Genomic DNA, 14,291 nt, shown 5'->3' with positions numbered 1-14,291 from the left:
TTATTTAGTACCTACTTAAATTAGATTTTTATGCTTTCTTGTACTCGATTTATTTAAATATTTTAGAAATTCAAGGTTCATACACCGTGTCTGATAGTAGATATTATTTATTTGAATAAATAAAATTGTACATCCCGGTATTTAAATAACCTTCGTAATTTAACACAGAACAGTAAAGTGTAATTTTAGCATCAGCTCATCCAAAAATTTGTTCAATTAAATTTGAGAGGAAAATATATTTAAAACCTACGTTTCTAGACATAATTCTAAAGGTAGAATTCAGAATATAATGTAGAACGATTAAAGTTATTTTTATTCACATTTCATTCGAGATTATATTATTTACCACATATATATACATCAATTTTTAATCTGTACGTATTTTACCTCATTTGACAAATGACACTCCGCTGAATTGGCAACACCGGTTGTTCGAAAATTTGACATTTCACATTTGTCATTTGCGCTCTGGCGTTTGTGCTGTCAGCTGTGTGCATTTTGTTTAAGGTTGTAATATTAGTCCTCTGAACAACGATCATATGGAACTGCCATATGCATGTACTTTTCCTGCATACCTAAGTAAACAAATCGGGGTACAAACATGGCGGGCTAGGGACGTTCACTTGTTCGTCTAGTCGATAATATTGTATCGATTGATGATAGAGTTAAGAATGGGTAATTCAGGTAATAAGAATTTTGTCTTTTTGAATGATAAGTATGCAGTAGGTGCTTACCTAGTAAGAGGTACTTCTTTCAACAAAATAAAAAAAGATAACTACTTCTATCGGGCAATCGTTACTCGGTAATTCGTGATTCGGATTAACCATTTTGCAATTGTACCTACCTACTAGGGATAGCTGTAGTGTGTAATCAATACATTTTGATATTTTCGTTCTGCAGTTTTATATGAAACAGCTGATTTTTTTCGCGATTGACAGGGTTTTCTTTATATACCTATGTATCCTCACTAATCCTATCCTATCATACTTCCTACTAATATTATAAATGCGAAAGTTTGTGAAGATGGATGTGTAAGTTTGTTACTCTTTCACGCAAATACTACTGAACCGATCACAATGAAATTTAGCACACATATTGAGGGTAACTTGAATTAACACATAAGATAGGTTTTATTATAATATATAAAGCTACACTACCACTGACTCACTGACTCACTGACATCGCTTTTCTCGGAAACTACGTGGAAAGTGGGGGGGATAACGACGTGATCGTGTAGAGGTGCGCCGAGTGACCAGAGGAAAAATATAGCGATCTCGATCATCTTCGAAAACCAAGTGGACCCCTGGAGGTGCGCAAAAACGGTGGTACCTGGAGGGGGGGTGTCTGAACAAAAAATGCTCGGAACTGGTGGCGATTACCAGGGGAGGTGGAAAAATGGGGATTTTCGCGAAAACAAGATGGCCGCCGTACTTTGCCAAAATCGCCGTTTATGAATCCTTACGTCTCAAATTTGGCACACGTGCTCTGTTCGAGCCGGCGAATCGATCGGTGCCCAGTTCGAGTGGCTCCGGGCCCCCGTTTCCGACTTTCATACAATGGAAAATCCAACGGCCCGCGGAAACGGTGTGAGTTGGGTGGGGGGTCCCGGAACTAAAAATGATCACCACCCTGGGACGCTACCAGGGAGCCATAGTGGGTCGCTCGATTTTGGAATTTTTCCATTTTTGGCGCAAACATAAAAACGTAAATTTAGACGAGGTGGCGCAATGGAGAAACATACCAATGATGCATTCATACTCGCCCAGCTCCCAGGATATCCAGAAAAATACGAAATCTTAAACTTTCCCTCATCTCTCGAAGACGGTCAACGGCCCGCGCAAACGGTAGCAGCTACATCTGGGGTGCTCAAACTAAACTTGTAGTAGACCTCGAGCAATTACCACAGATAGTGAAAAAAATTCAAAATGGCGGAAAAAATGGCCGCCGCCATACAATTTCTAAAACGGCCATTGCTGGGCCGATCGCGCTGAAACTTGGCACAGGGGCTTTAATCGAGCCGCACATTAAGCTGGGATACTCATAATTGAATTTCCACGGCTGGTTTCCGAGTTTCATACAACGCGAAATTCGACGGCTCTCCGAAACGGCGCGAGATAGGTGGGGGGTGTAGAACTAAAAAATGATCAGGAAGATGGGGCGCTACCAGGGCAATGGAGAAATTTCAAATTGGACGCCATTTTTTTTTCAAAAATGGCCAATTTTTCAAAGCAAGATGGTGGCGCCGGTTACTTTACGATCGGTCTGAAAATTGACTTTTGTACTTTTATCGGCCATATTTACAAAACTGCATACTCAGAATCTCTCTCCGACCCCTGGTTTCCATTTTCCATACATCACGAAATTCAACGGCTCTCTGAACCGGTGGCACTTAGGTCGGGGTCGCCGAAGTAAAAAATGGTTCAAAACCTGGTCCGCTTCCAGGCATAGAATTGTTTTTGTTAAAAAGCGAAATTTTTTTTTTTCGAAAATTTTGTATGGAAAGTTCCATAGTAGGAAGGGTAATTGAATAGCAACGGCAAAAGACGGCACCGCGGGCTACTTGCTGCCCGCGCACCGCGCAACCTCGAAGGTCGACAGCCTCCCGGAGTAGAAAATATTTATTAACTTTTGAACTACCGCACGAGCCAAGCGAGCGAAGCGAGCGAATCACGGTAGCGGCTGGCGTAAATATTCAAATAGGTAGCGAGGAGCGAAGCGACGAGCGAGTTAGGTTAACTTTTGAACTACCACACTAGCCAAGCGAGCGAAGCGAGCCAGTCACGTCAGCGGCCGGCGTAAATATTCAAAGAAGTAGCGAGGAGCGAAGCGACGAGCGAGTTAGGTTAACTTTTGAACTACTGCACTAGCCAAGCGAGCGAAGCGAGCAAGTCACGTCAGCGGCCTGCGTAAATATTCAAAGAAGTAGCGAGGAGCGAAGCGACGAGCGAGTTAGGTTACTTTTGAACTACCGCACTAGCCAAGCGAGCGAAGCGAGCAAGTCACGTCAGCGGCCGCCGTAAATATTCAAAGAAGTAGCGAGGAGCGAAGCGACGAGCCAGTTAGGTTAACTTTTGAACTACCGCACTAGCCAAGCGAGCGAAGCGAGCAAGTCACGTCAGCGGCCGGCGTAAATACTCAAAGAAGTAGCGAGGAGCGAAGCGACGAGCGAGTTAGGTTACTTTTGAACTACCGCACTAGCCAAGCGAGCGAAGCGAGCAAGTCACGTCAGAGGCCAGCGTAAATATTCAAATAGGTAGCGAGGAGCGAAGCGACGAGCGTGTTAAGTAAACTCTTTAACAGTTTATTATGAAAAGTCACTGCCCGCTATCGATTAGACACCTCAAAATGATGAAATTCGGGGATCACGTTTCAAGAATTTAACCAATATTTGAATAAGTAATTTATAAACAGTTTCGATTGACTGTAAAATCGCTGTTAGCAGATGTAACAAATGGACAGGAAATTCAAATGCATTTTCAAATGACTGAAGATTTCTGTCCTGGGATGAGCCGCGAGCTGCTTGCAGCTCGCGCACCACGCACCCTCGAAGGTATACAGCCCCCCGGAATAGAAAATATTTGAATGGGAAATTTATAAGCACTTCCGATTGACTGTGGAATCGCTGTTAGCAGATATTAACAAATTGACGGGGAATTTTTATGCATTTTCAACTGACTGAAGATTTCTTCCCTGGGATGCTTCGCGGGCTGCTTGCAGCCCGCGCACCACGCACCCTCGAAGGTGGGCAGCCTCCCGAAGTGGAAAATACTTGAATGGAGAATTTATAAGCATTACCGACTGACTTTAGAATCGCTGTTAGCAGATGTAACAAATGGACAGGAAATTCGAATGCATTTTCAAATGACTGCCCTATTGCTTCAACCCAGAGGCAAAAGAGGCTCGCGGGCTGCTTGCAGCCCGCGCACCACGCACCCTCGAAGGTCGACAGCATTTCAAAATAGAAAATATTTGAATTGGGACTTTATAAGCACTTCCGATTGACTGTGGAATCGCTGTTGGCAAATAATAACAAATTGACGGGGGATTTTGATGCATTTTCAAATGACTGCCCTATTGCTTCAACCCAGGGGCAAAAGGGGCTCGCGGGCTGCTTGCAGCCCGCGCACAACGCACCAGCTAGTCTTATATATAAAAATGAATCGCAAAATGTGTTGGTAAGCGCATAACTCGAGAACGGCTGAACCGATTTCGATAATTCTTTTTTTATTATATTCCTTGAAGTACGAGGATGGTTCTTATGTAGAGAAAACGTAAATATTATGTACCACGGGCGAAGCCGGGGCGGACCGCTAGTAATATTATAAATGCGAAAGTGTGTATGTATGTATATTCCGTTCTCACGCTAAAACGGACAAGCCAATTTTGATGAAATTTAACATCGGGTTTTATTTGACCATGAAGCCATCCATAGGGTACTTTATTTATTTATTTATAAGCTTTATTGCACACAAACAGAAAATACAAATTTTACTTAATAGGACATATTTAGTCAAAAGGCGGCTTTATTGCTCCAAGCAATTTCTTCCAAGCAACCCATTCGATCATAAGAGCATTCTTTACCCGCGACTTCGTTCGCATGTACGAAAATAAAAAAGAGCAGAGCCGCTGGCTAAAACACATGTGAGTGACTCAAGCAGATGTTCAAGGGCAAGTATAGTTAAATAACAAACACAATTTTTTCATAAAATAATTTATTTAAGTTATAGTGGTTACTATATATGTTTAGGTACATGCGACAGTAGTCACAGATGCGGCAAATGAGCTTGGCCATATACAGTGTGGAAATTTGTTGACGGACCACTTCATTTAAACATTTAATTTTCTTTTTCTGTTTCTCCACTTTTTCTTCTATTTTTTAGGGTTCCGTACCTCAAAAGGAAAAAACGGAACCCTTATAGGATCACTTTGTTGTCCGTCCGTCCGTCTGTCAAGACCCTTTTTCTCAGGAACGCGTGGAGGTATGAAGCTGAAATTTATATCAATTGCTCAGGTCTACTGTCCCTTGAAGCTGTGAAAAAATCAAACTTTTAAGCCAACGCAATCAAAAGATACAGCCGTTTATGCCGCAAATTTTCGACACTTGCAAGGGAATCAAAACCTACAGGGTGCTTCCCGTGAACTCAGAATCTTGAAATTTGGTACGAAGCAACGTCTTATAGCATACATAAAGGAAAAATTACGAAAACCATAAATTTTTAGTTACATCACATAATATATATTTTTTTAATAATTTTAAACTTATTTGTACGGAACCCTCGGTGCGCGAGTCCGACTCGCACTTGGCCGGTTTTTTTAATTCTTCGAGTGCTGAAGCCTAAAACATTAAATAAATTTTAATTATTGATAACAGTTCTCATAATTATACACATGAATCTCAGCATGTATGACTAAGACTATGAAAAAGTTACGTATTGAAGTTCCCTTTTTTTAAACAAGAATTATTTCATATAGGTTTTCTATTCAAGAACTGCTCTTACCAATTCAAGATCCTTGGCATCTTGTGGATGTGGATAACCTGAGCATGATGGTTGATCAGTAGTATTTGATATGTCAATTAAAGCAAATTGAAATGGATGGTCTGCCTGAAAGAGATAAAAATGTTACATTAGATATGGTCCCAAGTAATAATAAATAGATTGCTACAGAAACATGGACTCAATGTTTGGTAAATTGTATTTTAGTATTTTTTTTTTATTAAAATAATTTATTGAACAAACATAGTGTATTATATACTTATGGAAAGTGTAGCTTTCCAACAACGAAAGAATTAAAAAAATTGGACCAGTAGTTTTGAGGTCTTTTTGTGCATACACAATCAAATCTTTCCTTTTTACAATATTAAGTATAGAAAAAGTTTGAGACGATGTAATAAAAGTTTCACTTTAAAAGATTTTAATAATGTAGGTAATATCTTAAAAACTAAAAAATAACTCAGTAGGTTTTAAGTACCAGTCATCACACCACTTGTCTCATGACATTCTAGGTCTCTAGAGCATATAAGTCAAAAAAGATATTGTGAAGCATATAGCAATTAGATTAATCGGTCAACAGTAAGGGGGTACAATTTCAATTACTACCTTGTACCTAAAAAAAACAAACAGGATGAGCTAAATAAAATCTATACTATAATATTATAAAGCTGAAGAGTTTGTTTGTTTGTTTGAACGCGCTAGTCTAGGGAACTACTGGTCCGATTTGAAAAATTCTTTCGGTGTTAGATAGCTCATTCATCCAGGAAGGCTATAGGGTATATAATATATATCACCACGCTTCAACCAACAGTATTGGAGCCACGGGGGTGAAACCGCGCGGAGCAGCTAGTTGTTTAATAAAAAGATTGATGAATTATTTACCTTTGCAAATACTGTTGGGATAGCATCATCTCTCAATCAAACAATGTTTAAAGTCTTATTAAATGCGCTCTCTTCAAAGTGCAATGAGCACACATTAATGTTTTTAGTTCCTGGCCGGATATTTTCTATGCCAATCTTTTCCAACCATGCCTTTTGCCGGGATTCGTTACTTGGTAAACTAAAACGAGAAAATATACAACAATATATAACTTCGCACGTAATTAATAAACAAATTAATAATTTATCGATAAGGTGTTTATGCGATGATGTTCGACACTAGCACTCATGTTTATGTTTTCGATGCAAATGAAATAAGGAGAATATTGCGGGTTTCTACAGCTCATAATAACTAAGATGATTAAATGTAAAATGATTAAAAGATTTCTATACACTTGATAATAAATACACTTTAATATAAGCAACAATTTAACAAAATGTTAGCCACTTACCGTTGAAAGGTTAGATTCGGCCTGTTTTTGCTTTGGCATACAGGCATAGGCCACAACCTACTATAGAATACTTCATGGTACCTATTATTATTTTCAATTATACTTATTACACTCGATTATGGTCGAAAAACACTGGAAAATCATAAAAATTTCACAATGACATCTTCTCACATGTAAACAAAACCGTATACTAAGATGGCGTCCGTGGCAGCAAAGGTACATCGATGCCAATGAAGAGGGCGCTAATAAAAAGAGTGTAGATGCTTTTTCTAAGGTAAAACCACTGTTGTGAGAAAGAGATGGGTATATCATTATTATTTCCGCGTCAAATTGAACAATTACGGCAGTTCCATAGGATTCTTTGTTCTGAGTATTAGTCGTCCTTTGTAAATTAATTATTATTTTCGAAAACTTGTCATTTAAATGATACTTCGGTGTGTGATCATGTGCTTTTATTAATAAGAATTACAATTATAAATTCCTATTGGCGAATATTTAGAAATAAAATATAGTTACAGAAACTTTGAAAGAAAAATATCACAGTTTTTCAAAATTTATCAAATATTAATTACAAAATGAGTACGGAATATGAAAAGAAGATATCCGAACTGGAAAAGAAAATAAAGCAATTCCCGAATTTTCCGAAAGAAGGGATTTTATTTTGGTAAGTTTAAAAGTAATGTGTTACTATTTTAGGTTATAAATATAATATTGTATCAAAAAATTTAATGCGCAACCAATTGAAGCTTGCATGCATCAATTACTTGCGTCAAAATAATTATTGTTTTATTCAAGCAATTTAAGCTTATAGTATATTTAACTTTTTATAACTTTAACAAATAGCAAAAAAATACATCATGTGATTTCTTTCAGGGACATATTCTCCGCGATTTCAGACGGCGCGGCATGTAAGCTATTACAAGGACTTCTAATAGAAACGATAAAGACGAAATTCCCACAAGCAGAAGCGGTGGTTGGTTTGGAATCCAGAGGTTTTCTGTTTTCCTTCTCAGTTGCTGCAGAGTTGGGTAAGCTCTTAATCTATACTAATATGTATTATAAAGAGGAAAGGTTTATATGTATGTATGTGTGTATGATTTTCATGCATAAACTACTGAACCGATTATAATGAAATTTAGCACACATATAGAAGGTAACTTGGATTAACACATAGGATAGGTTTTATCCCGGAAATCCCACGGGAACAGGAACTATGGGGGTTTTCCTTTGAAAACGCGGGCGAAGCCGCGGGCGAAAAGCTAGTATAATCTAATGTTATACAACTGAAGTCAATAACAATGGTTGAAAATGTAAACCCCTACATAATATTATAAATGTGAATATACATTTGTTTGCTACATCATACATAAACTATGAAAGCAATCTGGATGAAATTTGGTACAGAGATAGCTTAAGACCTGAAAAAGTATAATGCAACAATCAATAGTACAATTCAATACCTCAGTTGAAGCTTAGATATTTTGTTTGCTATAACCTTGAACCATTTTTTTGCTGAACTGTTAGTTTTTTCGTAGATATAACCCCAACCCAATGGAAATTATTTCAAAGTCAAATAACTTTTTTATTACAATTAATTCTTACTAAATAATAATATTTAAAATTTTAGAATACACAAATGTATTAATAAGATTCTTATGTACAAGAAATTTTTTATGAGTTGAGACCAAATCCCTCAATATCCTATATTACTGAGATTTTAAAATAAATCTAGATACATTATTAATTTACTATTTACTAATTACTATGTTTACTATTTACTAAGTACTATTTACTAATTACTATGTATTAATTTACTATGTTGTGTTATAGGTATAGGATGCTTACCAGTTAGAAAGAAAGGCAAACTACCTGGTGATGTCATTTCGTACAAATATGATTTGGAATATGGATCGGTAAGTTTCATTTCATTACTTTTAAGTTAAAATTTAAAAAATATATACTTTTTGTTCTATGCAATTATCCCAGAATATTTTACTTGTATAATATGATACAATTCACATGTGTTATTATTATGGCTATTTTTCACCTTTAATTTTTGAGATTATAAACATATTTTATTGTTATCTATAAAAATCCATACTAATATTATAAATGCGAAAGTAACTCTGTCTGTCTGTCTGTTACTCAATCACGCCTAAACTACTGAACCAATTTGCATGAAATTTGGTATGGAGATATTTTGATACCCGAGAAAGGACATAGGCTACCTTTTATTGCGAAATATGTACCACGGGCGAAGCCGGGGCGGACCTCTAGTATTGAATAAGATAACATTGATTCTGAGTAAGCTGTTGATTTATAATATACTAATAATCAGTTACATCTATAAAGTAAACATTATGAATTGGCTAATTTTTAGCATTAGTTAATTTAAGACTTAAACGGATTTTAAACGCAATTAATATATTTATACTAGCGGCCCGCCCCGGCTTCGCCCGTGGTACATATGAAAAATAGATGTTGGCCGATTCTCAGACTTACCCGATATGCACAAAAAATTTCATGAGAATCGGTCCACCCGTTTCGGAGGAGTATGCAGACTAACATTGTGACACGAGAATTTTATATATAAGATATACTTATATTATAAAGCTGAAGCGTTTGTTTGAACGCGCTAATCTCAGGAACTATTGGTCCAATTCAAAAAAATTCTTCGGTGTTAGATAGCCCATTCATCAAGGAATGCTATAGGATATATAATGTCTCGCTAAACCAACAGGAGCGGAGCACTGCGGGTAAAACCGCGGAACACAGCTAGTTCATTATATTATTTACCTGACATTAAAATCTTTAATTTCTAAATGTATAATACTCTCGTAAAAAACACTAGAAAATACTAATATCAACCAAATGAATTATTAGTTAATATTAATAGGTATAGTTCACTGGGTTATCTATTAATTAACATAATGTAGTTATCCATACTAATATTATAAATGTGAAAGTAACTCTGTCTGTCTGTCTGTTACTCAATCACGCCTTAACTACTGAACCAATTTGCATGAAATTTGGTATAGAGATATTTTGACACCCGAGAAAGGAGGAGGCTACTTTTTACCCCGGGACATAGGATAGGTTTTATCCCGGAAATCCCACGGGAACGGGAACTATGCGGGTTGTTCTTTGACTGCGCGGGCGATGCCGCGGGTGGAAAGCTAGTAGTTTATATAAGGTAATGTAAACAATATACAATTTAAGATAAACTTATCAATCTTGCATCATATTATTTGAACTCTGATGAATATTGTGTTGCAATTATTATCTCACTAAATGGGCTAATGGGTCTTATATTATTACTTGAATGTACCAAAAATGTGATTTGTAGTTTTGTTACAATGAGGAAAGGAGGGAAATAAACATTATACATATTGTAAATACATTATTAGTCTTCTCTATTTTAAAATCTACCCTGGATCATACTTTTCAATATGAGAATCCTGCTTCACTAGCTAACGAGTGACCTATCATGTATTATATTATTACGGTAATACCTAGTGAAATAAAAAAAAAGCGTGTGTGCCAAGCACACATGTCAGAAGTGAAACTTTGGCAAGATTTAAAGATACGAAAATCGTCGCCTTACTCCATGACGTGACGGTATTGCCATGACGTGACGGTATTGCCAAGACGTGTCCTTGAAATTTTAATCTCAATGCACCGAAGTTTTAATTCTAAGGCTATGTTTTTTAGTTTTCACTTATAAATTGTTATTAGGTACCTATCTGTTAGTGTAAACATAGATCTCTTATTTTTTCTGGTTAATAATGATTAGATCATTTTGTAAAAGAAAAAACAACTTAAAAATAGAAACAAAATATCATTGTATCATCATCAGTGTATAGACATATCGATAAAATACAAAAAGATAGGGATTCCTCTGATAATACAATCTTAAAATTATCTTTTCCAAAACCTATTGTGATTTTTGTAATCGGTTGCTACGAAAACTAAAAAGCCAATAGATACCACAAGTATAGTTTGTGAATTAATTTAAATTATATAAGTAGACCAAAAAGGCTATTGAGGATAAAAATGCTAATTAGACAGTGCGCGCACGAGCAACTTTGTCTCCGCAACTATTTTGTCTCCGCAACTATTTTGTCTCTCCACCCATGGGCTAGTATGAAAGTGCGCGCACGTAGCAACGCAACTCCCCATACAAATTGATGGGAGAGACAAAATAGTTGCGGAGACAAAGTTGCTCGTGCGCGCTCGCTCTAAATATCTGACAATGAATTGTGGTCATGGTAAAAGGTCCACATGCAAAGAATTTATAAGTTTTTCGATTGATAATCACTTCAGTCTCCTATGGGGTGCCTCAAGGCAGTTTATTAGGACCCACATTTCGTAACTGTTTTCGTTATTATAAAATTTGTAATTGTATATGCAGACGATACTGAACTTGAAAGACACGGAAGTTGAGATTCATAATATTCTTTGATTTGTAGAATACGAAGATAAGAGACTGAAGTGGGTGTCCTTACTTATCGCGCATAGTTATTACTAAGTACTTACTAGAATAACGTGCAAACATACATACTTTATTTTATCTTAAAAGCTATACATATAATATTATATTTTTACCTACAGACTACAGAGAAGTTGTTTTTCTATCAATTTTTATCTCAATCTGCTCAGTAGTTTGCTTGTATTGATAATCACGAGTTCAAATTGTCCCACTAAAATATCTAGATAATATTTATGTTATCTTTTAATAGGTATATACATAAATCTCGTGTCACAATGTTTGTCCTCAATGGACTCCTAAACCACTTATCCGATTATAATAAAATTCGCACACCATGTGCAGTTCGATCCAACTTGAGAGATAGGATAGTTTAAACATGTAGGTACCACGGGCGAAGCCGGGGCGGACCGCTAGTTGGTATATAATTAATATATGTATTACTTTCTCATTCCAGGACACGGTAGAAATACAAAAGGACTCAATAAAACCGGGTTTAAAGTGCGTCATAGTGGACGATTTGATAGCCACAGGAGGTTCATTGAACGCAGCCATACAACTTCTAACAAACTGCGGTGCGAATGTCGTCGGATGTCTTATTGTTATGGAGTTAGAGTCGTTGAAAGGACGAAAGAACATAACGAAAGATATACCTATACATACTCTTATCAAATATGATTGATTGTAAAATAATGTTTTGTACAAAAAGCCTATAAAAGACATGATGTATTTTTTGACAAGTTGCATTTTTTTGTTTGAAAAAAGGTTGACGTATTTTTTTTATCATACACGGGTTCGGTTTTTGATGATTTTTAAATGTGATACAATTTTTTTTATGTTCAGGCTATTAAAATAAGAAAAATTATTCAGAAATGGCGTTTAAAGTTGTGTGTTGGTTTTTATTTGTTTATAAAAATGGTCATAAAAAATAAGCGGTATTTAATTTTAAGTTAGTTATTATATTGAATTAACGAAGATTAAATTATACTTTGTGCTGTCAAAATGACATTTCACGCATCGGCCGAAAGTTCATAAGTTTTATATGTTATAGTTTTTGTAAATTCATACATTTTGCATTAATAATAGAACACATATATTATGGATTGTAGATATTAAAATGTTAGTATGTTATGTTCAAAGTGCAAAAGTCTTATTATTTTTATTGAAATTAAGACTAAATTTGACATTATTTAAATAATCTTATGTGCACAAATGAATATTGCTCTATAGTGGTTCTGACGATTTTACAAAAAAAAAAAAATGATTGAGGACATACTTACTTATTTTGAAAAATTAATATAGTTTGACAAAACAAATTGTAGTATTTAAGTAATCAGAATACATCACAAGCGTTTTAATTGAAATAATTATAAAAACATAGAATAATTTTAATCATCTACGTTAATATTATTTGTCTCTGTTTGTATACAATGATGGGTTTTATTATTTGTTTATTGATTTGATTTTGTTTAAATATAGGCATACTACACAGTATTATCAGAATATCGAAACCAAATTGTTATATCTATAAGTAATATACATATCCTACCAATTACATATAAAATATAACAACAAGAAAACCATAGAATAAACGATAAATATACTAATATCTATTGTCTATGCTCCGTTACTCCAAATATTATTTAAAACTTTAAAAGATAATATTATATAATTAATTATTACAAACTCTGCTATCTGATAATATTTTTGCAAAAACTTCATACTTACTCCAATAAGAAATAGTTATTCAAATATATTTTGCGGCAATTTTGACACCTACACTATTGAAAAAAAAAAGGATAGATATAGTTAGTATTTTCTGGTTTATCTCGGAATAATTCAACAATTTTTAGCACAAAAATACAAAATATTACGGCATTTACATTGGAAACTTTTAGTTTATTTTTACACGCTTTATATTAGCTTCACCTGTATGTTTGTAACCGACTGTATGTTTGTAACCGACTTCTTTGGGCGCGATTTTGACCCACTTTAAACGGCCATATTTCATTCAAACTTTGTAGATTTATTGAGGACCGATGACAATACAATAATTTGATAAAATTTTCTATTTTTTAGTTCGGTTTTCTATGAAAAGCGTGTTTTTTAGTTTTTTTTAAACTACATATTATTATTATTTAGTTGTATCAGTTAATAATTATTTACATCATATAGCAATAATTAGTAGGCTGTGATCCTGTGTCATGTTTTACAGATAATTTAATTGTAAACCAATACAAATAATAATAAATAGGAACCATAATATAGAAAGCTTAGTGTCTATTATTATTTTTAACAATATTTGTTGATTGCTGTGAAAATTATTACCAAAGTGGAAATTTAAAATAGCAGTGAGAATAGAATAATATTATGTATTATGTATTAATATATCTAGTTTTATTTTATACTGTGTTACTGTAAAATTCGATTTTTTAGTTCACTTATTATTTTATCTGTACCAATTATATCAGAAATGTGTTACGAAAAATCATAGAAAAAAAATATTTTATTGATACAGTACCTACCAATCTGTCGTTACAGAAATTAAAATTAAAATGTAATTATCGGCATTAACGAGGATGCAATTGAAAAAAAGCATATTTTTCAGATAAAAATATGTATATTAATTGTTAAATAATTGCATAGCCGGATTTATATATAATTGTAACCGACTGTGCCTTGAAAATTAAAGATAAAATTTAACGAAATGATATTATTAAATCACAATGAATGATCTTATGAACTGTGTCCAATTATTCATTTGACGGTGAATTTACATCAAACGAACATAGAGCAAGAGCATTATTTCGTGATCTTTTTGTGTAAACGAAAACTTGTATTCAGTGTTGTTCAGTATTAGAACATTGCATAGAATCTTTTCGAACGCACTAAGAACGAAAGAATGCTCTACGCATGTTTACACTAAAATAATTATTATTTTGACATAGTGTGTTAGAATGAGCATTCGCTCGTTTGATGTAA

At 34.7% G+C, this 14,291-nt stretch overlaps 1 protein-coding gene and 1 long non-coding RNA gene across 6 annotated transcripts; one reads left to right on the top strand and one right to left on the bottom strand.

The window, feature by feature from the left end:
- The first annotated feature begins 481 nt into the window (after window positions 1–481).
- Aprt (adenine phosphoribosyltransferase) lies at window positions 482–13,664 on the top strand. 4 transcript variants are annotated; one of them, XM_089709571.1, is made up of 5 exons: window positions 482–500; window positions 7,336–7,487; window positions 7,697–7,851; window positions 8,654–8,736; window positions 11,767–13,664. In XM_089709571.1, the coding sequence occupies exons 2-5, from the start codon at window positions 7,399–7,401 to the stop codon at window positions 11,989–11,991; spliced, it is 552 nt and encodes a 183-aa protein (XP_089565697.1). In that variant the 5' UTR covers window positions 482–500; window positions 7,336–7,398; the 3' UTR covers window positions 11,992–13,664. The 4 variants fall into 4 exon arrangements, with proteins under 4 accessions (XP_089565697.1, XP_089565694.1, XP_089565696.1 ...); XM_089709568.1 differs by having other exon boundaries at window positions 485–507; window positions 7,201–7,487; XM_089709570.1 differs by having other exon boundaries at window positions 488–507; window positions 7,342–7,487.
- LOC149478334 (uncharacterized) lies at window positions 5,309–7,188 on the bottom strand. Of its 2 annotated transcripts, XR_016317443.1 has the most exons (4): window positions 6,824–7,188; window positions 6,375–6,552; window positions 5,499–5,603; window positions 5,309–5,335 (listed from the first exon to the last, which is right to left on the bottom strand). It is a non-coding gene; the product is annotated as an uncharacterized LOC149478334 (long non-coding RNA). The 2 variants fall into 2 exon arrangements; XR_016317442.1 differs by having other exon boundaries at window positions 6,375–7,188.
- Window positions 13,665–14,291: the final 627 nt, after the last annotated feature.

Source organism: Colias philodice, chromosome 22 (assembly GCF_061535455.1).
Source record: "Colias philodice isolate Cphi_HAF_F1 chromosome 22, ilColPhil1 Martin Lab GWU primary, whole genome shotgun sequence".
Lineage (NCBI taxonomy): Eukaryota > Metazoa > Arthropoda > Insecta > Lepidoptera > Pieridae > Colias > Colias philodice.
The sequence above is the reverse complement of the archived record's forward strand: the minus strand, read 5'-3'. Positions and strand labels throughout refer to the sequence as shown.